Here is a 26,504-nt window from a genome sequence, read left to right as displayed (position 1 = left end):
AGACGGGCACGGAGAGCAAGGGGAATCTTTCTCGGGGGGTAGACCACAGGGGTTGCGTCTGGGTCAAGGTGAATGGTACATTCTCCTGGGAATAATCCTATTCCTGTAAAGACATCAGCAAACTCCTCCAGTACATTTCCTGTCTCTACTGGTGCTGTTACTGATAAAACTAGCTTGATGAGGTCCATGTCTAAACATGCTTTAAGACCTAGCACTGCAGGTGCTCTAGTGTCAACAATGTAAAAGTCCAACATCATGTCACTTTCCTTGTATTTGCATTTGAAAGTGCATGTGTCTTTTACTGGGAGCTGTTCACCACCATAACCAGTCAGTCTGCGCATGGTGGGCTGTAGCTCGCACTCAGATGTCAAGCTGCGGTACTTATTCAGAGGAATAATGTTTACTTGTGCACCAGTGTCTAGTTTGAACTTTAGCTTTGTGCCTTGTGTTCCTATCTCAATGTCAGCAAAGGCTTGCTCTGTCTCTGATATGTGACTTTTTTGTGTCACTGAATCAATAAACAGTTCATCATCATTTGACTCTTTGATTGACATTTCATCTTCACTCACTGTGTGTACTGTTTTTCCACGGTAAGCTCTGCACACTTTTGCAAAGTGATTCCATTTACCACATTTAGTACACTGTTTGCCTTTAGCTGGGCAATTTCCTTGTTCGCCATGCACTTTGTATCCACAATATCCACATGTTTTGGGGCGTTTTGAGTCTGTGTCGCTCTGTTTTGGAGTTATGTCTCTCTCCGTTCTGAAACGCGCTCTCTGGGCACCGGAGGTGTGCTTTGATGTCTGCCTGACTGCGTGCACTGCTTGTTCACGTGATGCGCTCGTGCTGCGGCGTGAAATGGTTTTCATCTGAGCCTGTGCTTGCTCGTGAGATCTGGCTATGTCGATAGCTTTGTCCAGCGTTAGCTCAGACCCAACATTCAAAAGTTTCTCTCTCACTCGCGGTGAGTGTATTCCAAATACGATACGGTCCCTGACCATCTCATCCTTGTTTGCATAATCACAGTCTTTCACAAGCAGACGCAGCTTAGTCACAAACGGTTCAAAAGACTCGCTAGCTCCCTGTACTTTCTCATGGAATTTGTACCTAGCGAAAATTGTATTAGTCTTCGGCACAACATATGCTTCAAAACGATCGTAGTATGTTTTCAGTACCTTTGATTCAGCCTCGGTAAGTGTCCATGTGTTGTAAATATCTCTCCCTTTTTCACCGATCCAGAGGAGCAGGTAGCTACATTTTTCCTCTTCTCCTCTTTCCTTCAGAGGACCCGTGAACATCAGCTCCACATGCTGTTTGTACTTACGCCATGCATCGGGTAAGTTTGTAGACTCCCAGTCCAATCGAGGTGAAGGAACTCCAGAAAAATCCATCTTTTAAGACCATTTACTCTGACACCATGTCTTGTTTTGTACGCTTTGTACAAATAATAAAACGCAGAACTACAGGATGTTTCTTAACATAACTCTTTATTAACTAGCTACAACTACATGTTCGCCTATCTCCAACCACGATCAACTGACTATGCCCTAACCGTCTGGGTGGTCTTAACCAATCACTGCACAGTAGGATACGGCGGTAAAACCTACTGTAGCCTATTAATCTTTATGCCTATCTAGGCTACTGTAGCCTATTAATCTTTATGCCTATCTAGGCTACTGTAGCCTATTAATCTTTATGCCTATCTAGGCTACTGTAGCCTATTAATCTTTATGCCTATCTAGGCTACTGTAGCCTATTAATCTGTATGCCTATCTAGGCTACTGTAGCCTATTAATCTTTATGCCTATCTAGGCTACTGTAGCCTATTAATCTTTATGCCTATCTAGGCTACTGTAGCCTACCTGGAGCTGGTAAACTGATTTAATAAATAGCCTGTAACTTCAGTTTATTATTGTTGTAGCCTTGTGTTATTTTGCAACTATTAATGTCCATGTTGAATTAATTCAGGTGGAAGTTATTGTAACGCTTGGACGTCGTGGGTGTGGAGTCAGGCGCAGGAGGCAGGAACATGTTTGGTACAATACTATTTAATAAGTACCACAAAAGAGAAAATGCCCAAAAACAACAGGGCGTAACAAAACCCAAAGTCCAAAACACGATCCACTACACAAACACAGTGAAACAAAACGTAACAAGCCCGCACACAGAACAGGTGGGGAGACGGGCTTAAATAACACCACTAATTACCTAAATGAACACAGGTGCAACTAATAAAGACATAACCAACAGAAAAACTAAAAGGGGATCGGTGGCAGCTAGTAGGCCAGGGACGACGACCGCCGAGCGCCACCCGAACAGGGAGAGGAGCCACCCTCGGTAGGAGTCGTGACAGTTATCAAGTGTGACCATGGTAAGATGTTAGAATGCATTAGATTGAAGGTAACAGTTCTATCTCAATGGCTGATCAGATGTTAGAATGCATTAGATTGAAGGTAACAGTCAGATTAGGCTACAGGTAATAAAACACTGGCTGTTGTTGACAAGCATCGACCTGTTCAGTTCATTACCATAGTATTAATATTAGATTCATAGACCTGTTCAGTTCATTACCATAGTATTAATATTAGATTCATAGACCTGTTCAGTTCATAACCATAGTATTAATATTAGATAGACCTGTTCAGTTCATTACCATAGTATTAATATTAGATAGACCTGTTCAGTTCATAACCATAGTATTAATATTAGATTCATAGACCTGTTCAGTTCATTACCATAGTATTAATATTAGATTCATAGACCTGTTCAGTTCGTTACCATAGTATTAATATTAGATTCATAGACCTGTTCAGTTCATTACCATAGTATTAATATTAGATAGACCTGTTCAGTTCATTACCATAGTATTAAAATTAGATGGACCTGTTCAGTTCATAACCATAGTATTAATATTAGATTCATAGACCTGTTCAGTTCATTACCATAGTATTAATATTAGATAGACCTGTTCAGTTCATAACCATAGTATTAATATTAGATTCATCGACCTGTTCATTTCATTACCATAGTATTAATATTAGATTCATAGACCTGTTCAGTTCATTACCATAGTATTAATATTAGATAGACCTGTTCAGTTCATTACCATAGAATTAATATTAGATAGACCTGTTCAGTTCATTACCATAGTATTAATATTAGATTCATAGACCTGTTCAGTTCATTACCATAGTATTAATATTAGATTCATAGACCTGTTCAGTTCGTTACCATAGTATTAATATTAGATTCATAGACCTGTTCAGTTCATTACCATAGTATTAATATTAGATAGACCTGTTCAGTTCATTACCATAGTATTAATATTAGATAGACCTGTTCAGTTCATAACCATAGAATTAATATTAGATAGACCTGTTCAGTTCATTACCATAGTATTAATATTAGATTCATAGACCTGTTCAGTTCATTACCATAGTATTAATATTAGATTCATAGACCTGTTCAGTTCGTTACCATAGTATTAATATTAGATTCATAGACCTGTTCAGTTCATTACCATAGTATTAATATTAGATAGACCTGTTCAGTTCATTACCATAGTATTAATATTAGATAGACCTGTTCAGTTCATTACCATAGTATTAATATTAGATTCATAGACCTGTTCAGTTCATTACCATAGTATTAATATTAGATTCATAGACCTGTTCAGATCATTACCATAGTATTAATATTAGATAGACCTGTTCAGTTCATTACCATTGTATTAATATTAGATAGACCTGTTCAGTTCATTACCATAGTATTATACTACAGCTACTGAAGGTTAACACATCATTTTTTTTTAAACCTTTATTTAACTCGCAAGTCAGTTAATAACAAATTCTTATTTACAATTATGGCCTACCGGGGAACACAGTGGGTTAACTGCCTTGTTCAGGGGCAGAACGACAGATTTTTACCTTGTCAGCTCTGGGATTCAATCCTGCAACCTTTCGGTTACTGCCCCAACGCTCTAACCATTAGGCTACCTGCCTCCCCAACGCTCTAACCACTAGGCTACCTGCCGCCCCAATGCTCTAACCACTAGGATACCTGCCGCCCCAACGCTCTAACCACTAGGCTACCTGCCGCCCCAACGCTCTAACCACTAGGCTACCTGCCGCCCAAACGCTCTAACCACTAGGCTACCTGCCACCCCAACGCTCTAACCACTAGACTACCTGCCGCCCCAACGCTCTAACCACTAGGCTACCTGCCACCCCAACGCTCTAACCTATATAACTGTTCTAGATTTTAGATCTGTATGAAAATGTGTTTTTTTGCAAAACGCTATATCAACTAGATATCTATATATCCACCTAGATATCTATATATCCACCTAGATATCTATATATCCACCTAGACATCTATATATCCACCTAGACATCTATATATCCACCTAGACATCTATATATCCACCTAGATATCTATATATCCACTTAGATATCTATATATCCACCTAGATATCTATATATCCATCCCCTAGATATCTATATATCCACCTAGACATCTATATATCCACCTAGATATCTATATATCCACCTAGATATCTATATATCCACCTAGATATCTATATATCCACCTAGATATCTATACATCCACCTAGATATCTATACATCCACCTAGATATCTATACATCCACCTAGATATCTATACATCCACCTAGATATCTATACATCCACCTAGATATCTATATATCCACCTAGACATCTATATATCCACCTAGATATCTATATATCCACCTAGATATCTATATATCCACTTAGATATCTATATATCCACCTAGATATCTATATATCCATCCCCTAGATATCTATATATCCACCTAGACATCTATATATCCACCTAGATATCTATATATGCACCTAGATATCTATATATCCACCTAGATATCTATATATCCACCTAGATATCTATATATCCACCTAGATATCTATATATCCACCTAGATATCATACATCCACCTAGATATCTATATATCCACCTAGATATCTATATATCCACCTAGACATCTATATCCACCTAGACATCAATATATCCACCTAGACATCTATATATCCACCTAGACATCTATATATCCACCTAGATATCTATACATCCACCTAGATATCTATACATCCACCTAGATATCTATACATCCACCTAGATATCTATACATCCACCTAGATATCTATATATCCACCTAGATATCTATATATCCACCTAGACATCTATATATCCACCTAGACATCAATATATCCACCTAGACATCTATATATCCACCTAGACATCTATATATCCACCTAGATATCTATATATCCACCTAGATATCTATATATCCACCTAGATATCTATATATCCACCTAGATATCTATATATCCACCTAGATATCTATATATCCACCTAGATATCTATATATCCACCTAGACATCTATATATCCACCTAGATATCTATATATCCACCTAGATATCTATATATCCACCTAGATATCTATATATCCACCTAGACATCTATATATCCACCTATATATCTATATATCCACCTATATATCTATATATCCACCTAGATATCTATATATCCACCTAGATATCTATATATCCACCTAGACATCTATATATCCACCTAGACATCTATATAGCCACCTAGACATCTATATATCCACCTAGATATCTATATATTCACCTAGACATCTATATATCCACCTAGATATCTATATATCCACCTAGATATCTATACATCCACCTAGACATCTATATATCCACCTAGACATCTATATATCCACCTAGATATCTATATATCCACCTAGATATCTATATATCCACCTAGATATATATATATATCCACCTAGATATCTATACATCCACCTAGATATCTATATATCCACCTAGACATCTATATATCCACCTAGACATCTATATATCCACCTAGATATCTATATATCCACCTAGATATCTATATATCCACTTAGACATCTATATATCCACCTAGATATCTATATATCCACCTAGACATCTATATATCCACCTAGCTATCTATATATCCACCTAGACATCTATATATCCACCTAGATATCTATACATCCACCTAGATATCTATATATCCACCTAGATATCTATATATCCATTGTTTAGCAGGAATGGAATATTTGTATCCTGTATATCTGACTGTGATATGTGGTTGTCCCACCTAGATATCTAAAGATGAATCCACTTACAGATGCCATGTTAATTTGACCCAGTTTCTCACGTCGGGAAAATAACAGCAAATGTGCATTTCATGTGGAAATTACCCACTTTAAAAGTCTTTATAAAGCCTTGTAGTGGTTTAATCATTTCTTTAAACAATATAAGATCATTTTCGAACATTTCTGAAAAGTGATATATAACGTTTTGGAATGAAATTCTTCTTATGTTTCCCCATCTGAGCTCAGAGTTAATGAGAGATGTAATGTTTGTCTCTGTTGTGTTGAAGTCCAATCAAGCCGGAGAGACCAGCCTCCCCTGTACCCAGCTGTGTGTCCATGAAGAGTGACCGGTCAATGGATCCTCCTAATCACTTTAGAGAGGGAGACTTTTCTACTGAACAAAGGTAAGAAGAACTCATGGGTCATGGTCAGTGAGTTAAACAACACTGTCTCTAGTCATTTCTCCTCTCCCATTTTCCCATTTCTTTATTTTTGTTGTTTTCATAATCCATAGGCTAATCCTTTAGTCCATTTTCATAGTCCTAAAACAATATTAAACAAACACAACGTTCCCTCCACGTGTGTGTGTGTGTGTGTGTGTGTGTGTGTGTGTGTGTGTGTGTGTGTGTGTGTGTGTGTGTGTGTGTGTGTGTGTGTGTGTGTGTGTGTGTGGCTACCTGCCACCCCAAAATAAGATGTAGGCGTGCACATTTTTTGGGCTCGTTTTCAGGCCTCGTGGGCTGGTTTTGGATGTGTCTGTTAGTAACCTGTTTTTATTTCTAAGAGATAATGAAAAAATTATTACTTGTCACTGTGTTAACCACAACCAACATACTGGATCTCTGTTTAGTTGTTACTGTGTTAACCACAACCAACATGCTGGATCTCTGTTTAGGACGTCACTGTGTTAACCAACATGCTGGATCTCTGTTTAGTTGTTACTGTGTTAACCACAACCAACATGCTGGATCTCTGTTTAGTTGTCACTGTGTTAACCACAACCAACATGCTGCATCTCTGTTTAGTTGTCACTGTGTTGACCACAACCAACATGCTGGATCTCTGTTTAGTTGTCACTGTGTTAACCACAACCAACATGCTGGATCTCTGTTTAGGGGTCAGTGCTCTAAAATGAGTGTCTCTGGGGAGAGAGAGGAGGGACCTGCCTCTAAAAGGTGTCTCTCTGGGGAGAGAGAGGAGGGACCTGCCTCTAAAATGCGTCTCTCTGGGGAGAGAGAGGAGGGACCTGCCTCTAAAATGCGTCTCTCTGGGGAGAGAGAGGAGGGACCTGCCTCTAAAAGGCGTCTCTCTGGGGAGAGAGAGGAGGGACCTGCCTCTAAAAGGTGTCTCTCTGGGGAGAGAGAGGAGGGACCTGCCTCTAAAATGCGTCTCTCTGGGGAACATGACACCAAAGCTAAGAGGTAAGATGACAATTTTATGAAGAATTTATTAAGTTTATTTCCAAAATGCATCACATTTGTTTTTTCATCAGAAATGGTCGCTTATGGGTACCTTCAATATTAATGTTCTCAGATTTTCAGTTAATAGATTTTATTTTATATATATATATATATATATATATATATATATACAGTATATAGATGGGTATATCTTTCAAATTATTATTATTACTGCATGTCCTCTTTTTCAAGATGTGGCCGATTTAAACAGCCAGAATACATTTTTAAATTGAGATTATTACATTTTTTTACGATTCGTTTTCTAAATGGCTGCTGGGTAATGTGATATGCATCAAAATCTTTGATTGTAGGCATTGAATTGAGTGAATGCTGCGCAGGTTCACTGAGTTGCAAACCAAATGGACAGGTCCAGCTCATTGATTTGTAGATCTGACACAGTTGCTACCTCAGATTATGAGCCTTGTGTCGTGAATTAGTTATGTAGTACCCACAGAAGGCCACAGGGAGGAGCTATAGAGCTATAAACCCATACAGTTTATCTCTTTAAATCACTGAACCTAACAATCAAAGAGAGATATAAACCCATACAGTGCTATACAGAAACCCTTTTACCTATTTTAGCCTTAACCCCTAACCCGAGGTATAACCTATTTTAGCCTTAACCCCTAACCCGAGGTATAACCTATTTTAGCCTTAACCCCTAACCCGAGGTATAACCTATTTTAGCCTTAACCCCTAACCCGAGGTATAACCTATTTTAGCCTTAACCCCTAACCCGAGGTATAACCTATTTTAGCCTTAACCCCTAACCCGAGGTATAACCTATTTTAGCCTTAACCCCTAACCCGAGGTATAACCTATTTTAGCCTTAACCCCTAACCTGAGGTATAACCTATTTTAGCCTTAACCCCTAACCCGAGGTATAACCTATTTTAGCCTTAACCCCTAACCCGAGGTATAACCTATTTTAGCCTTAACCCCTAACCCGAGGTATAACCTATTTTAGCCTTAACCCCTAACCCGAGGTATAACCTATTTTAGCCTTAACCCCTAACCCGAGGTATAACCTATTTTAGTCTTAACCCCTAACCCGAGGTATAACCTATTTTAGCCTTAACCCCTAACCCGAGGTATAACCTATTTTAGCCTTAACCCCTAACCCGAGGTATAACCTATTTTAGCCTTAACCCCTAACCCGAGGTATAACCTATTTTAGCCTTAACCCCTAACCCGAGGTATAACCTATTTTAGCCTTAACCCCTAACCCGAGGTATAACCTATTTTAGCCTTAACCCCTAACCCGAGGTATAACCTATTTTAGCCTTAACCCCTAACCTGAGGTATAACCTATTTTAGCCTTAACCCCTAACCCGAGGTATAACCTATTTTAGCCTTAACCCTAATTCTAGGGTAGGGTAGCCAAGAATACTTTTAGAAACTATTTTAGTAATAATATTATGTTAGTAAATACAATAATAGTACTAAATAGCATTTTGATTATTCTGTTATTCAAAACCTGTCTAAGCATTTAGCTTTTTTGTTTTGTTATTTTATGATATTTATTATTGCAAGGCAGGACACTTGATAAACAAGACACATAAGTTTTATTTTTCAAATGTGGTTTGAACTGGGTGACCAAGTAACCTCCATGTGAAAATCCAGCAATTGGCGTGGGATAGGTGGGGCAGGTTTGAGACTGATCTAAGGCATTAACAAGAAAAATACACTTTATTCTCAGCTGCCTCAACAATGTCTGTACATTAATTAATAACTTTTAATTGCTAAATATTTCCAATAGAAGGCAGCATAAGACCACAAAGCATCAGTTACAGGCTACAAGCAGCAATATGATTGACGTAAAACAGCATGCAACCAAAGACTATTTGTCCCATGATTTTCTAAAATGGTCACTCATTACTTTAGTTAGCTATATATCTCGTATTAGGGCTGTGTTGCTTTTGGGAGAGCAACAAAATAGTGACTATAGCAGGTACTGAACCCCGGGTAAATTATCACTAGTCAGAACCTCAACCTCAGAATGCATGCATTATAAAAATCATCTTAATATCTGATATTGGGAGTAAACAACATTGTAATAGAAAAGACAAGAGTGCGTCTTCCAGCCCGCCAATAAATTACCTCATGCAACCCTCGCGGTGAGGAAATTTACCTCAACATGCCCCTGGAGAAGGCAGAGTGACGACACAAGCTTTTTAGCGAGGCTGAGGTGACTACTAGCGAGAGAAGGCAGAGCGGGTCGATGCTGGTTGATGAATTAGATAATGAATGTACTGGGAAAATACGTTTTTCTCAACCAGAGGTGACTGAATTAATGTTCAGGCTCATTGATAATCATTATATTAATGAAGTATAATTTCAAACATGAGCATAAAAACAGGTAATAATAAACGTGAATCATCATTATATTAGTTCACAGTAATCTGTTAAATGCTTTTTCTGTCCTTCCTCTTGCGTTAGCAGTGTGGAAAGGGACAGAAAGAAGCTCACACAGGAGTTTTCCTGAGAGGGGGAGTGGTGGTGTATCCGGGAGAAAACTAAACTAACCTTCTGAAATGTCATTAGTGGTCTTATGCTGCCATCTATTGGAATCATGTAGCAACTGCAGTAGTACTGAATAATGTGTAATTCCTTACAAAACTACTAATTACTAAGAATTGCAAGATATAACATTTTGTAGTTCATTTTACCACTTACAACCATAAAATAACCATTTATAGCATAACAAACAATGAAACTGACATCAACCAAAAACACCATACATGTAGTTAATTATATAAAAATACATATATTTATTTAGATGGGTGACATTATCTGCCAAAGTAACAGCCCTGAAGAACTCTCCAGTAGGTACCAACACATTCAAAGGCCTTTTTCTCAAAAGTGAGGTTACAAGTTTATCATCTTTCAAAGCAGAATTACTTTCCCATTGTTCCTCAACTGTAGTGTATGATATACCATTTTTATACCATCCGAGTCTGTGTTTTTATCTTCTGTGAAAAACACAGTTTCAAATTGTGCGACATAAGCCCAAATCGAGCCAGTCGGTCTCATTTGACTGTATAAAACCTAGCAGTACTACTGATTTCTTTGAGAGTGAGGCAGATATATAGCATGTAGAGACTTTTCTACTGAACAAAGGTAAGAAGAACTCATGGGTCATGGTCAGTGAGTTAAACAACACTGTCTCTAGTCATTTCTCCTCTCACATTTTCACATTTCTTTTTGTTGTTTTCATAATCCATAGGCTAATACTTTAGTCCATTTTCATAGTCCTAAAACAATATTAAACAAACACAACATTCCCTCTGTGTGTGTGTGTGTGTGTGTGTGTGTGTGTGTGTGTGTGTGTGTGTGTGTGTGTGTGTGTGTGCTCTCCCTGGATGAGGAGATGTAATCTCTATCCTGATTGCCTAGTCACTTTTACCCCTACCTACATGTACATATTACCTCAATTACCTGGTACCCCTGCACATTGACTCAGTACTGGTACTCCTTATAGTCTCATTATTACCTCAACTACCTGGTACCCCTGCACATTGACTCAGTACTGGTACTCCTTATAGTCTCATTATTACCTCAACTACCTGGTACCCCTGCACATTGACCCCTGGCTATTATTGTTTTTTATTGTGTTACTTTTTCCTTTTTTTATTTAGCTTATTTTTCTTACTTTTTAACTGCCTTGTTAGTCAGCATTTCATGGTAAAGACCTGTTCTATTCGGCGCATGTGACGAATATATTTTGATTTGATTTGATTTGAGGGGTTGCCAGTCCTCTTCTGGCTGGGTGGAGATTATGAGAGTACATCGTTCTTTAAGTTGCGAAACGTTCATAGATGACCAGCAGGGTAAAATAATAATAATCACACTGGTTGTAGAGGGTGTAACAGTAAATGTCAGTTGGCTTTTCATACTCTAGCATTCAGAGGTCGAGACAGCAGGTGTGGTAGAGAGAGAGGGTCAAAACAGCAGGTTCGGGACAAGGTAGCACGTCCGGTTAACAGGTCAGAGTTCATATCCTCAGTCAGACCAGTAGAAACTGGATCAGCAGCACTACAAGGTATCACGTCAGGTGGAGCATGTATCAATACTGATAGAATGGTAAAAAAGGGAGCGCTGCTCTCAGATCATTTTTCTTCATTCAGATCTTTCCTTAACATAATAATTATTTCACAACACTGATGAAAAGATCAGCACCTAGAGAAATATGATCACCTATGGCTGCAAATATTGAGGCAGCTTATTCTAATGCTTACACAAAAAAAAGCACTAAATCACAGACTTGGCACATAATTGGGTTCATGTTAGGATACGCATCATGAAATATATTGAGTGTCACGTCCTGACCAGTAAAGAGTCTATTTGTTATTGTAGTTTGGTCAGGACGTGGCAGAGGGTATTTGGTTTATGTGGTTCGGGGTGTGTGTCTATGTAGAGGGGTAGTTGATTTATGTATTCCGGGGTTTTTGGTCACTGTTCTATGTTTATGTGTTTCTAGGTTTTATCTAGTTTAATCTATTTCTATGTTTAGGTAATTGGGGTGTGGACTCTCAATTGGAGGCAGGTGTTTTGTAGTTGCCTCTGATTGAGAGTCCTATATTTAGGAATGTGTTTGTCTTAATGGTTTGTGCTGTGTATAGCTTGTTGCCTTACCGGCCTGTATTTAGTCGGTGTGGTTTTTTCCGTGGTTTTTTCCGTGTTCATGTTTGTTTTTTTGTTTTTTTTCTTTTCCAATAAAAATAAAAGAAGATGAGTGCACATTTCCCCGCTGCGTCTTGGTCCACTTCAACTTACGACAACCATGACATTGAGACAAGTTACAGACCGTAGTCTACAAGTAGCAAAATAGAACTCAATTGATCATAAAACTTATTTTAATCTGATTGTAATAGGCCTATTGCCTACCGTTTATATTTCATTGCAGTCATCTCGGTTTTCATATGAACATCATTTTGTCCGTCAGTTGTTTCTATCAAATGCGAAGACATTTGCAACTTTGTAGTCAACTTTGTTCTGAAGTCACAAAGAGATGGAGAAACCCTGTGATTCTATGTTTAGCAGAGATCTTCTGTGTATAAAGTGATGCAGGAGGGCAAAAAAGCTGTTCAACGTTAATAACGATGGTTTTGGGAAACAGCTCAGAGATTTAACGATTCTCCTACGAAGGTTTTAATGATGAACTTGGCTTTAAGAGGCTTTTGGGAAACCAGGCCGTGGATAAAAACATCTGCTGAATTCAAAACTAAATGTTTTACATACAGATCTCATATTACTGTATGTATAAAAAAAAGAAATATATTATTATTATGTTGAACGAATGTATGAACATGTAGTTATTTGTTACATTTGACTGTGTAAAACCTAGCAGTACTACTGATTTCTCTGAGAGACAAATATATATTATTACTGTGTTAAACCTAGTAGTACTACTGATTTCTCTGAGAGTGAGGCAGATATATATTATTACTGTGTTAAACCTAGCAGTACTACTGATTTCTCTGAGAAGCAGATATATATTATTACTGTATAAAACCTAGCTGTACTACTGATTTCTCTGAGATTGAGGCAGATATATATTATTACTGTGTAAAACCTAGCAGTACTACTGATTTCTCTGAGAGGCAGAGATATATTATTACTGTATTAAACCTAGCAGTACTACTGTTTTCTCTGAGAGGCAGATATATATTATTACTGTATTAAACCTAGCAGTACTACTGATTTCTCTGAGAAGCAGATATATATTATTACTGTATTAAACCTAGCAGTACTACTGATTTCTCTGAGAGTGAGGCAGATATATATTATTACTGTGTAAAACCTAGCAGTACTACTGATTTCTCTGAGAGTGCGGCAGAAATGTAGCATTTTGAAAAAAAAAACATTTGACTCTCTGAAATGAAAACATCAAATTATACATTATAAACAAATACATGTCTGTCATTGAACAACCACATGCCATGATTAGATCGTGAAAAAACACCAATCTCATGTATAACTTCTTTTAAAAATAAAAGCTAATTTACGAACATTTCTGAAAAGTGATATGTAGCGTTTTGGAATGAAACTGTTCTTATGTTTCCCATCTGAGCTCAGAGTTAATGAGAGATGTAATGTTTGTCTCTGTTGTGTTGAAGTCCAATCAAGCAGGAGAGACCAGCCTCCCCTGTACCCAGCTGTGTGTCCATGAAGAGTGACCGGTCTATGAGTGAACCTCTATGGTTTAGAGAGGGAGACTTTTCTACTGAACAAAGGTAAGAAGAACTCATGGGTCATGAGTCAGTGAGATAAACAACACTGTCTCTAGTCATTTCTCCTCTCCCATTTTCACATTTCTTTTGGTTGTTTTCATAATCCATAGGCTAATCCTTTAGTCCATTTTCATAGTCCTAAAACAATATTAAACAAACACAACGTTCCCTCCACGTGTGTGTGTGTGTGTGTGTGTGTGTGTGTGTGTGTGTGTGTGTGTGTGTGTGTGTGTGTGTGTGTGTGTGCACCCCCTGGATGAGGAGATGTAATCTCATATTTTTTTTCCACAGACACCAACAGGAGAGGTCAGAGATTCTCAGTGGTCAGTCTTCCCAGAGTCATCAAACAGACCTGGACTCCATATTCAGTGTATGTGGTTCTGTTATGTACATTTGTTTTTGTTTACCTCAAGTAAAGTTGTTCTATCAATCATTCATTATTAATGTGTTAATGAGAAAGCTTTTCATCTCTTGCTTGATTTATTTCAGTTGCTTGAAGAGAATATTGTGACATTTGTGAAGAACGAGCTGAAGATGTTCAGGAGGATTCTTAGTCCAGAACTCCCAGAAGGCTTTGAGAGTCAGAAGCAGGATGAGGAAGTGGTGGATGCTGAAGATGAGAAGCAGGAGAGCAGTGCCAGAGAGGGGGCTCTGAAGATCACACTGCACGTCCTGAGGAAAATGAACCAGAAGGATCTTGCTGACACACTGGAGAAATGTAAGACCTGTCTGCCTCATGTTGAATGATGTTTTATAACATTTAAAAGCTGTAGCTAAAGTACAGCTAAAGTAGCTGTGTAACTCAATGATATTGTAGCAGCCTTAACTTCTTTGGGCTATTTGGGACGCTAGCGTGCCACCCGTGGCGCACCCTATCAACAGCAGGTGCATTTCAAGAGCGGCAAATTTGAAAACAAATAAATGTCAAAATTCAAATTTCTCAAACATACAACTATCTTACACCCTTTGAAAGATAAACATCTCCTTAATCTAACCACGTTGTCCGATTTCAAAAAGGTTTTACGGCGAAAGCATAAAGTTAGGTTATGTTAGGACAGTACATTGACAATAGTTGTGTGTAATGTATTGTCAATTCAAAGAAAGGCGTCACCAAAACCATAAAATCAGCTAAAATTATGCACTAACCTTTTACAATCTCCATCAGATGACACTCCTAGGACATTATGTTAGACAATACATGCATTTTTAGTTCTATCAAGTTAATATTTATATCCAAAAACAGCGTTTTACTATGGCGTTGATGTTCAGGAAATCGTTTCCCTCCAATAACCGGCAGTCAAGTCATCACAACAAAATAATTAATTCATATTAGAAAACATTGGTAAAATATTATATTGTCATTCAAAGAATTATAGATTTACATCTCTTGAACGCAACCGGATTGCCAGATTTAAAAATAACCTTACTGGGAAATCACACTTTGCAATAATCTGAGCACTGCGCCCAGAAAAATACGCTTTGCGATACAGACTAACCGCCATGTTGGAGAGATCTAACATCGAAAATACTATGTAAATAATCCATTACCTTTTGATTGTCTTCATCAGATGTCACTTCCAGGAATCCCAGGTCCATAACGAATGTAGTTTTGTTCAAAAAAGCTCATCATTTATGTCCAAAAAGCTCCGTGTTGTTAGCACATGATCTATGCCAGCCGGACTTCACTTCACGAACGGAAAAAATATATTTACGTTCGTTCAAACATGTCAAACGTTGTATCGCATAAATCATTAGGGCCTTTTTTAACCAGAACATGAATAAAATTCAAGGCGGACGATTGGGTTCTCTTTTAAAACGTATTGGAACGAGAGAACCCAACATGAACTCGCACGCCAGGTGTCTAATGGGCCATCACCGTTCCAAGGCTCTTGTTCGGTCAGATCTCAGAGTAGAAGACTCAAAACACTTTGTAAAGGCTGGTGACATCTTGTGGAAGCAATAGGAAGTGCCAAAACATTCATCAGCCCCTTTGTTTTTCAATGGCATAGGCTTAAAGTCAATTCAACACATCAGGTATCCACTTCCTGTCAGATTCTGTCTCAGGGTTTTGCCTGCCAAATGAGTTCTGTTATACTCACAGACACCATTCAAACAGTTTTAGAAACTTTAGGGTGTTTTCTATCCAAACCTGAACAAAATTCTCAATGGTGCCCCCTAGCCCGTAGAGGTTTTAATACAACACCTAGTGACCTCAACAAGTAGCAGCAGGGATGTGTTGTGTTGATTAATTTAGAGAGAGAGAGAGAGAGAGAGAGAGAGAGAGAGAGAAAGAGAGACAACATTAATAATACCATCAATAATACCAATAATAATATAATCAGTCTCACCAGTCTGTAATGCATTATGAAAACATTTACACATTTATACATTCAGATAAGAGAATAAATGATTATAATTTAAACTTTATAACAGTCCTACAATACTGTAGGCATTAAAACAGACGTAATATTAATATCCTCTGTGTTTTTTCTAGATTCAGATGAGCTTGCTGTGATTTGCCAACGTGAACTCAAATCTAATCTAAAGAAGAAGTTTCAATGTGTATTTGAGGGGATCGCTAAACAAGGAAACCCAACACTTCTCAATAAGATCTACACAGAGCTCTACATTACAGAGGGAGGAACAGGAGAGGTCAATAATGAACATGAGCTGAGACAGATTGAGACAACAACCAGGAAACAAGCAAGACCAGAGACTGCAATCAAATGTAATGACATCTTCAAACCCTTAACTGGACAAGACAAACTTATCAGAACTGTGCTGACAAAGGGAGTCGCTGGCATTGGAAAAACAGTCTCTGTGCAGAAGTTCATTCTGGACTGGGCTGAAGGAAAAGCAAATCAGGATGTTCAATTTGTGTTTTCATTCCCTTTTCGGGAGCTGAATTTGATGAAAAAGGACAAACACACTTTGATTGAACTTCTCAATCACTTCTCAATGGAAACCAAACAATCAAGAATCTCCAACTACGACAGGTACAAAGTTCTGTTCATCTTTGATGGTCTGGATGAGTGCCGACTGCCCCTAGACTTCCAGAAGAACAAGATCTGTTGTGACGTCACAGAGTCAACCTCAGTGGATGTTCTGCTGACAAATCTCATCGAGGGAAATCTGCTTCCCTCTGCTCTCCTCTGGATAACTTCCCGACCTGCAGCAGCCAGTAAGATCCAAGCAGGGTGTGTTGACCAGGTGACAGAGGTACGAGGGTTCAATGACCCACAGAAGGAGGAGTACTTCAGGAAGAGATTCAGTGATGAGGACCTGGCCAACAGAATCATCTCACACATAAAGGCATCAAGGAGCCTCCACATCATGTGCCACATTCCAGTCTTCTGTTGGATTTCTGCAACAGTCCTTGAACACATGCTGAAACATAAGAGAGAAGAGATGCCCAAGACTTTGACTGATATGTACACACACCTTGTGGTGTTTCATACCAAACAGAAGAATGAAAAGTATCTTGGGAAAGAAGAGACAGGTCCACACTTGAATAACGAGAGCATTCTGTCACTGGGAAAACTGGCTTTTCAACAGCTAGTGAAGGGCAATCTGATTTTCTATGAAGAAGACCTGAAAGAGGCTGGCATTGATGTCAATGAAGCCTCAGTGTACTCAGGATTGTGCACACAGCTCTTTAAAGAGGAATGTGGGCTGTACCAGGACAAGGTGTACTGCTTTGTTCATCTGAGCATTCAGGAGTTTCTGGCTGCTGTATATGTGTTCCTCTCATTCATCAACAACAATGACAATCTAATTGACATACTGCAAACAAAAGACGAGTCTGAAGTTACTTTTTACAAGAGTGCTGTGGATAAAGCCATACGAAGTGAGACGGGAAAACTGGACCTGTTCCTCCGCTTCCTTCTGGGCCTCTCACTGGAGTCCAATCAGAAGCACTTACGAGGTCTACTGACAGAGACAAGAAGCAGCTCACAGAGCCCTGAAGAAACAGTCAAGTACATCAAGGAGAAGATCAGGGAGAATCCCTCTCCAGAGAGGAGCATCAATCTGTTCCACTGTCTGAATGAACTGAATGACCATTCTCTAGTGGAGGAGATCCAAAGCTTCCTGAGCTCAGGACGTCTCTCAAAACCCAACCTGTCACCTGCACAGTGGTCAACTCTGGTCTTTGTGTTGCTAACTTCAGAAAAGGAGCTGGATGTGTTTGACCTGAAGAAATACTCCAGATCAGAGGAAGGTCTTCTGAGGCTGCTGCCAGTGGTCAAAGTCTCCAGAGCTGCTCTGTGAGTAAATAAAATGACATTTAAGAACTAATCATCAGGAAGAAATATTCAGTTTAGATAAAAATATGTATTATAATATGTATATAATATTATGTTGAATAACATATTGAATAAATGCTTTGATTTTCACATTAGTATAACAATATGACCATACAATTCTAGGAGACGGAAGATGAATCTGTATGCTGTTTGAGAGAATAAACCAAATCAATCTGCCATTGTCCTTCTACACTACTTGTTAATTTAACAGTGTGTTTGTGAAGTCATGATGATCTCTTTGCAGGCTGTCAGGCTGTGGAGTCACAAAGAAAGGCTGTGCTTCTCTGGTCTCAGCTCTGACGTCAAACCCCTCACACCTGAGAGAGCTGGACCTGAGTAACAATGACCTGAAGGATTCAGGAGTGAAGCTGCTCTCTGCTGGACTGGAGGATCCCCACTGTAAACTGGAGACTCTGAGGTCAGTATTCCTGTAGTTGGTCAACAAGTGATAACTGTTCAACAGATCCACATGTGTTTACCAGACACACATAGTCCACACCATATGTGTTTGGACAGTGAAGCTTACAGTTTTAAATGTGGTGCTGTGCTCCAGCATTTTGGATTTGAGTTGTTTCATATTAGGTGACAGTACAGAATGTCACCTTTTAGTTTAGTTTTAGTTGAGTTTAGTTTTATTTGAGGGTATTTTCATACATATCTGTTTTACCATTTAGAAATGAAAGCTGTACAATGATAGTCTGACGAGTTTCAGAAGAAAGTTCTTTGTTTCTGGCCATTTTGAGCCTGTAATCGAACCCACAAATGCTGATGCTCCAGATACTCAACTAGTCTAAAGAAGGCCAGTTTTATTGCTTCTTTAATCAGAACCAGAGTTTTCAGCTGTGCTAACATCATTGCAAAAAGGTTTTCTAATGATCAATTAGCCTTTTTAAAATGATAAACTTGGATTAGCGAACACAACGTGCCATTGGAACACAGGAGTGATGGTCACTGATAATGGTACGTAGTTCTCCCATTTGAAAAAGTCTTAATTATTTGGACAAATTCACTTATATTGTATTAAAGTAGTCATAAGTTTATTAGTTGTACCATATTCCATGCCTGCAGTGATTACATCAAGCGTGTGATTCTACAAACTTGTTGAATTCATTTTTCAGTTTGTTTTGGTTGTGTTTTGGATGTTTTTCCTAATAGAAACTGAATGGTGAATAATGTCCTGTCATTTTGGAGTCACTTCATTTGTATTGTCAGTAAGAATTGAAGATGTTTCTGAACACTTCTACATTCATGTGGATGCTACCATGATTATGAATAATCATGAATGAATCGTGAATGATGATGAATGAGAAAGTTAAAGAGGCACAAAGATCAGACCCCCTTTGTTATTGGTGTTATTCTGAGGACAACTGGGTGAAAATGTTGTGGTCAGATGAGACCAAAATGGAGCTCTTTGACATCAACTCAACTCGCTGTGTTTGGAGGAGGAGGATTGCTGCCTATGACCCTAAGAACACCATCTCCACCGTCAAACATGGAGGTGGAAACATTATGCTTTGGGGGTGTTTTTCTGCTAAGGGGACAGGACAACTTCACTGCATCAAAGGGACGATAGACGGGGCCATGTACCGTCAAATCTTGGGTGAGAACCTCCTTCCCTTAGCCAGGGCATTGAAAATGGGTTGTGGATGGGTATTCCAGCATGACAATGACCCAAAACACACGGCCAAGGCAACAAAGGAGTGGCTCAAGAAGAAGCACATTAAGGTCCTGGAGTGACCTAGCCAGTCTCCAGACCTTAATCCCATAGAAAATCTGTGGAGGGAGATGAAGGTTCAAGTTGCCAAACGTCAGCCTTGAAACCTTAATGACTTGGAGAAGATCTGCAAAGAGGAGTGGGACAAAGTCCCTCCTGAGATGTGTGCAAACCTGGTGGCCAACTACAAGAAACGTCTGACCTCTGTGATTGCCAAGAAGGTTTTTGCCACCAAGTACTAAGTCATGTTTTGCAGAGGGGTCAAATACTTATTTCCCTCATTAAATTGCAAATAATTGTATAACATTTTTGACATGTGTTTTTCTAGATTTATTTGCTGTTATTCTGTCTCTCACTGTTCAAATAAACCTACCATTAAAATTATTGACTGATCATTTCTTTGTCAGTGTGCAAACGTACAAAATCAGCAGGGGATCAAACACTTTTTTCCCCCACTGTACTACCCACCACTAAGACCTGTACGCTCTCGTTGTCTGGCCCTCGCTTCATACTCGTCGCCAAACCCACTGGCTCCAGGTCATCTACAAGACCCTGCTAGGTAAAGTCCCCCCTTATCTCAGCTCGCTGGTCACCATAGCAGCACCCACCTGTAGCACGCGCTCCAGCAGGTATATCTCTCTGGTCACCCCCAAAGCCAATTCCTCCTTCGGCCGCCTCTTCTTCCAGTTCTCTGCTGCCAATGACTGGAACAAACTACAAAAATATCTGAAACTATCTCCCTCACTAGCTTTAAGCACTAGCTGTCAGAGCAGCTCACAGATTACTGCACCTGTACATAGCCCATCTATAATTAATTTATTTATTTAGCTCCTTTGCGCCCCATTATTTCTACTTTGCACTTTCTTCCACTGCATATCTACCATTCCAGTGTTTTACTTGCTATATTGTATTTACTTTGCCACCATGGCCTTTTTTTGCCTTTACCTCCCTTATTTCACTTCATTTGCTCACATTGTATATAGACTTATTTTTCTACTGTATTATTGACTGTATGTTTGTGTAATACCCTTGTTTGAACCAAGTATTGAGTTTATTTGTTATAATTAATTGGTATTATATTTAAAAGATGATTGAATTGCTCCTAAACTGTAATGTTGTTAATGCATTATGCTTTTTGAAGAAATATTTATTTAATGTATAAGTGAATAGTTTGTTTTACTTTGAAGTTGAAGTTCTGACCAATAAGGTCGCTTGTTAAGTTGTGGCCAATGGGAGTTGACCTGGTTAACGGGAGGGAAAAAGATGTTGATGAAAGGATGGTCGTTTTACCTCAGGACGGTTGGTGAAGAAAAATTATAAAAGAAGACGACAGAACTACAACAAAACCCATAGCTACTAAGACATGAAGGGAAATACATGTTTTATTTAATAAAAGAGTTGTTATAATTTAGTTAAAACTTAGTAAAGACTGAAGCTACCGTCTCGTCGTGGAGGTATTAGCCAGCCTAGAGGTTAGCCTAGCATCGTGTGACACCGGGAGATAATTGCTTGGGAAGCTTAACGAGTTCGTGTTGCCATGGGGATATCGGTTACTAAGGAGGACTGTCTGCATGGGTAGCTGTGTTGCCATGGGGATATCGGTTACTAAGGAGGACTGTCTGCATGGGGAGCTGTGCTGCCTTGGACTTGGTGAGGAAACCTGCATGGAACTGCCATACTTCGCTGAGGGAATATCTACCAAGTCGTGAGTAACCACAATGTGAGGTGCTTCATTTGGACACGGGCTGTGCACAAGTCATTGGGGTTTATTATTATTTAATTCTTTTAAAATAAAGGTGATATAAATAAATTGGTAATGGTGAGAGGTTAGCATGTTTTGTTGTAGCCTCTGTTATTGGTAATGGTGAGAGGTTAGCATGTTTTGTTGTAGCCTCTGTTATTGGTAATGGTGAGAGGTTAGCATGTTTTGTTGTAGTCTCTGTTATTGGTAATGGTGAGAGGTTAGCATGTTTTGTTGTAGCCTCTGTTATTGGTAATGGTGAGAGGTTAGCATGTTTTGTTGTAGTCTCTGTTATTGGCAATGGTGAGAGGTTAGCATGTTTTGTTGTAGCCTCTGTTATTGGTAATGGTGAGAGGTTAGCATGTTTTGATGTAGCCTCTGTTATTGGCAATGGTGAGAGGTTAGCATGTTTTGTTGTAGTCTCTGTTATTGGTAATGGTGAGAGGTTAGCATGTTTTGTTGTAGCCTCTAACTCTCATTATTATTCATAATTCATTCATGATTTGTATTAATCATGTTATCATCAGGATTCATTTAGTAGTGTTTAGAAACATGTTATCTACTCACTTAGACAGAAAATTATCCAGTCATCATCCACCATTTTATTATTGGGCAAAACAAACTGCAAATGTGACCAACTAGTTTACAACCAAACACTAATCTTTTGACTGCTTTAATACACTATGAGTGAATTGGTCAGAATACTTATGACTTCTTTAAATAGGGGGACGAGATACATAAAGTGCTTTTATTTTTTCTAAATGGTGAAACAGATATGTATGAAAATATCCTCAAATAAAAGGTGACATTATATACTGTCACCTCATATAAAACATTCTGTCTGAAATCCAAAATGTTGGAGTTTAGAGCCACATTTAAAATGTTATCTTCACTGTCAAAATAGATATGGTGTGGACTGTATACTCAATACAATCTAAATCTGATACCTCACTGTCTGTCTTTTGACTGATACTGCTTTTAAACTGGTCTGGTCAGTCTACTCAAATATTTGTACTGTACATATTTCTCTACAAGTAATATGATCATTTAAAATAAAGATTCATTAATTGATGAATAGATTTGGCAGGTTTCAGGACACTGATTTCTGAAAATGTAGAAACAAATATGCTGCCACTATTTTCACCACCAAAGAATAGCAGTGTGATTTTAATATGATTTGACTCTTTGCAGGCTGTCAGGCTGTCTAGTCACAGAGAAAGGCTGTGATTCTCTGATCTCAGCTCTGAGGTCAAACCCCTCACACCTGAGAGAGCTGGACCTGAGCTACAATCACCCAAAAGACTCAGGAGTCAGACTGCTCTCTGCTGGACTGGAGGATCCACACTGCAGACTGGAGAAACTCAAGTATGTAGAGGGTTTATGTCAATGTTCATATCAGACATGTTTGACTTATCAGGCTAGTTAAGACAAACATTCTTACCACCACTTGGACAACGTTATATGTTGACTGTGTGTGTGTCCAGTGTGTGCTGTGTTTGTGTGTCCAGTGTGTGTGTGTGTCCAGTGTGTGTCCAGTGTTTGTCCAGTGTGTGTCCAGTGTGTGTCCAGTGTGTGTTTTGTGTGTGTCCTGTGTGTGTGTGTGTGTGTGTGTGTGTGTGTGTGTGTGTGTGTGTGTCCAGTGTTTTTTTTCTTTTTTTTCACCTTTATTTAACCAAGTAGTCCAGTTGAGAACAAGTTCTCATTTACAACTGAGACCTGGTCAAGATAAAGCAAAGCAATGCGACAAAAACAAACACAGATTTACACATAAAGAAAAGTACAGTCAATAACACAAAATAAAAGAAAAATAGAAAGATCTATGTACAGTTTGTGCAAATGTAGAAGAGTAGGGAGGTAGGCAATAAATAGGCCATAGAGGCGAAAATAATTACAATTTAGCATTAATACTGGAGTGATAGATGTGCAAGTAGAGAGATTGGGGTGGAAAAGAGCAAGAGTGTAAGTAATAATATGGGGATGAGGTAGTCAGGTGTGCTATTTACAGATTGGCTATGTGCAGGTACAGTGATCGGTAAGCTGCTACGACAGCTGATTCTGTAAGTTAGATAGGGAGATATAAGACTCCAGCTTCAGAGATTTTTGCAATTCGTTCCAGTCATTGGCAGCAGAGAACTGGAAGGAAAGGCGGCTAAAGCAAGTGTTGGCTTTGGGGATGACCAGTGAAATATACCTGCTGGAGCGCGTGCTACGGGTGGGTGTTGCTATGGTGACCAGTAAGCTGAGATAAAGCAGGGCTTTACCTAGCAGAGACTTATAGATGACCTGGAGCCAGTGGGTTTGGCGACGGATATGTAGTGAGGGCCAGCCAACGAGAGCATACAGGTCGCAGTGGTGGGTAGTATATTGGGCTTTGGTGATAAAATGGATGGCACTGTGATAGACTGCATCCAGTTTACTGAGTAGAGTGTTGGGGGCTATTTTGTAAATGACATCACCGAAGTCAAGGATCGGTAGGATGGTCAGTTTTACGAGGGTATGTTTGGCAGCATGAGTGAAGGAGGCTTTGTTGTGAAATAGGAAGCCAATTCTAGATTTAATTTTGGATTGGAGATGCTTAATGTGAGTCTGGAAGGAGAGTTTACAGTCTAACCAGACACCTAGGTATTTGTAGTTGTCCACATATACTAAGGCCGAGCCGTCCAGAGTAGTGATGCTGGACGGGTGGGTAGGTGTGGGCAGCGATCGGTTGAATATCATGCATTTAGTTTTGCTTGCATTTAAGAGCAATTGGAGGCCACGGAAGGAGTGTTGTATGGCATTGAAGCTCGTGTGGAAGTTTGTTAGCACAGTGTCCAAAGAAGGGCCAGAAGTATACAGAATGGTGTCACCTGCGTAGAGGTGGATCAGAGAATCACCAGCAACAAGAGCAACATCATTGATATATATACAGACAAGAGAGTCGGCCTGAGAATTGAACCCTGTGGCACCCCCATAGAGACTGCCAGAGGTCCGGACAACAGGCCCTCCGATTTGACACACTGAGCTCTATCTGAGAAGTAGTTGGTGAAACAGGCGAGGCAGTCATTTGAGAAGCCAAGGCTATTGAGTCTGCCGATAACAGTGCGTTAATTGGCAGAGTTGAAAGCCTTGGCCAGGTCGATGAATACGTCTGCACAGTACTGTCTTTTATCGATGGCAGTTATGATATCGTTTCGGACCTTGAGCGTGGCTGAGGTGCACCCATGACCAGCTCTGAAACCAGATTGCATAGCGGAGAAGGTACGGTGGGATTTGAAATGGTCGGTAATCTGTTTGTTAACTTGGCTTTCAAAGATTTTAGAAAGGCAGGGCAGGATGGATATAAGTCTATAACAGTTTGGGTCTAGAGTGTATCCCCCTTTGAAGAGGGGGATGACCGCGGAAGCTTTCCAATCTTTGGGGATCTCAGACGACATGAAAGAGGTTGAACAGGCTAGTAATAGGGGTTGCAACAATTTCGGCGGATCATTTTAGAAAGAGAGGGTCCAGATTGTCTAGCCCAGCTGATTTGTAGGGATCCAGATTTTGCAGCACTTTCAGAACATCAGCTATCTGCATTTGAGTGAAGGAGAAATGGTGGGGGCTTTAGCGGGTTGCTGTGCAGGGTGCCGGGCAATTGACCGGGGTAGGGGTAACCAGGTGGAAAGCATGGCCAGCCGTAGAGAAATGCTTATTGAAATTTTCAATTATAGTGGATTTATCGTTGATAACAGTGTTTCCTAGCCTCAGAGCAGTGGGCAGTTGGGAGGAGGTGCTCTTATTCTCCATGGACTTTACAGTGTCCCAGAACTTTTTTGAGTTTGTACTACAGGATGCAAATTTCTGTTTGAAAAAGCTAGCCTTAGCTTTCCTAACTACCTGTGTATACTTGTTCCTAACTTCCCTGAAAAGTTGCATATCACGGGGGCTATTCGATGCCAATGCAGAACGCCACAGGATGTTCTTGTGCTGGTCAAGGGCAGACAGGTCTGGAGTGAACCAAGGACTATATCTATTCCTAGTTCAAAATGTTTTGAATGGAGCTTATTATACCTCTCTAGGGGGTGTGGGACGCACATTTTCATCAATATAAAAATTCATAAAACATACAAGTGTTATACATCGGTTTAAAGATTAACTTCTTGTTAATCCAACCACGGTGTCAGATTTCAAAAAGACTTTACGGCGAAAGCAAACCATGCGATTATCTGAGAACAGCGCCCAGCAGACAAATCATTACAAACAGTAACCAGCCAAGTAGAGGAGTAACAAAAGTCAGAAATAGCGATAAAAATAATCACTTACCTTTGATGATCTTCATATGGTTGTACTCCCAAGACTCCATGTTACACAATAAATGTTCGTTTTGTTCGATAATGTCCCTCTTTATGTCCAAAAACCTAATCCATTGGAACAAAACGCGGTCACAGCATGCAGACGAAAAATCTAAAAAGTACCATAAAAGTTCGTAGAAACGTGTCAAACGATGTTTATAATCAATGATCAGCTTGTTTTTGTCATAAATAATCGATCATATTTCAACCGGACAATAGCTTCATCAAAAGAAAAAGACAAACAAGAAAGGCACGCTCTCGGTCACGCGCTGGACTCATTTCTAGAAATGTCCACTGTCCTCTCATTGAAAGTGGTGTTTTTCCCTCATTTTTCAGAGTAAAAGCCTGAAACAATGCCTAAAGACTGGCCACATGTAGTGGAAGCCATAGGGATCGTGAACTGGGTCATAAGTCTTTGTATGGTGGATAGGCTTTCAATGGAAAAACAGCCATTTCAAAATAATAGCACTTCCTGGATGGATTTTACTCTGATTTCTGCCTGCCATATCAGTTCTGTTAAACTCATAGACATTATTTTAACAGTTTTGGAACCTTTAGAGTGTTTTCTA

General features: G+C 39.3%; 1 protein-coding gene and 1 long non-coding RNA gene across 2 annotated transcripts; both read left to right on the top strand.

Moving 5' to 3' along the window:
- Positions 1 to 16,395: 16,395 nt before the first annotated feature.
- LOC115186627 (NLR family CARD domain-containing protein 3-like) lies at positions 16,396 to 18,132 on the top strand (the record flags this gene model as incomplete). Its single annotated transcript, XM_029746198.1, has 1 exon — positions 16,396 to 18,132. A coding segment is annotated over one exon (1,737 nt), but the record flags the coding sequence as incomplete, so codon positions are not given.
- A 393-nt stretch (positions 18,133 to 18,525) lies between these two features.
- On the top strand, positions 18,526 to 22,906 carry LOC115186626 (uncharacterized). Its single transcript, XR_003875809.1, has 2 exons — positions 18,526 to 18,585; positions 22,814 to 22,906. It is a non-coding gene; the product is annotated as an uncharacterized LOC115186626 (long non-coding RNA).
- The last annotated feature ends 3,598 nt before the right edge of the window (positions 22,907 to 26,504 follow it).

The sequence above is a fragment of the Salmo trutta genome, unplaced genomic scaffold, assembly GCF_901001165.1.
Source record: "Salmo trutta unplaced genomic scaffold, fSalTru1.1, whole genome shotgun sequence".
Lineage (NCBI taxonomy): Eukaryota > Metazoa > Chordata > Actinopteri > Salmoniformes > Salmonidae > Salmo > Salmo trutta.
The sequence above is the reverse complement of the archived record's forward strand: the minus strand, read 5'-3'. Positions and strand labels throughout refer to the sequence as shown.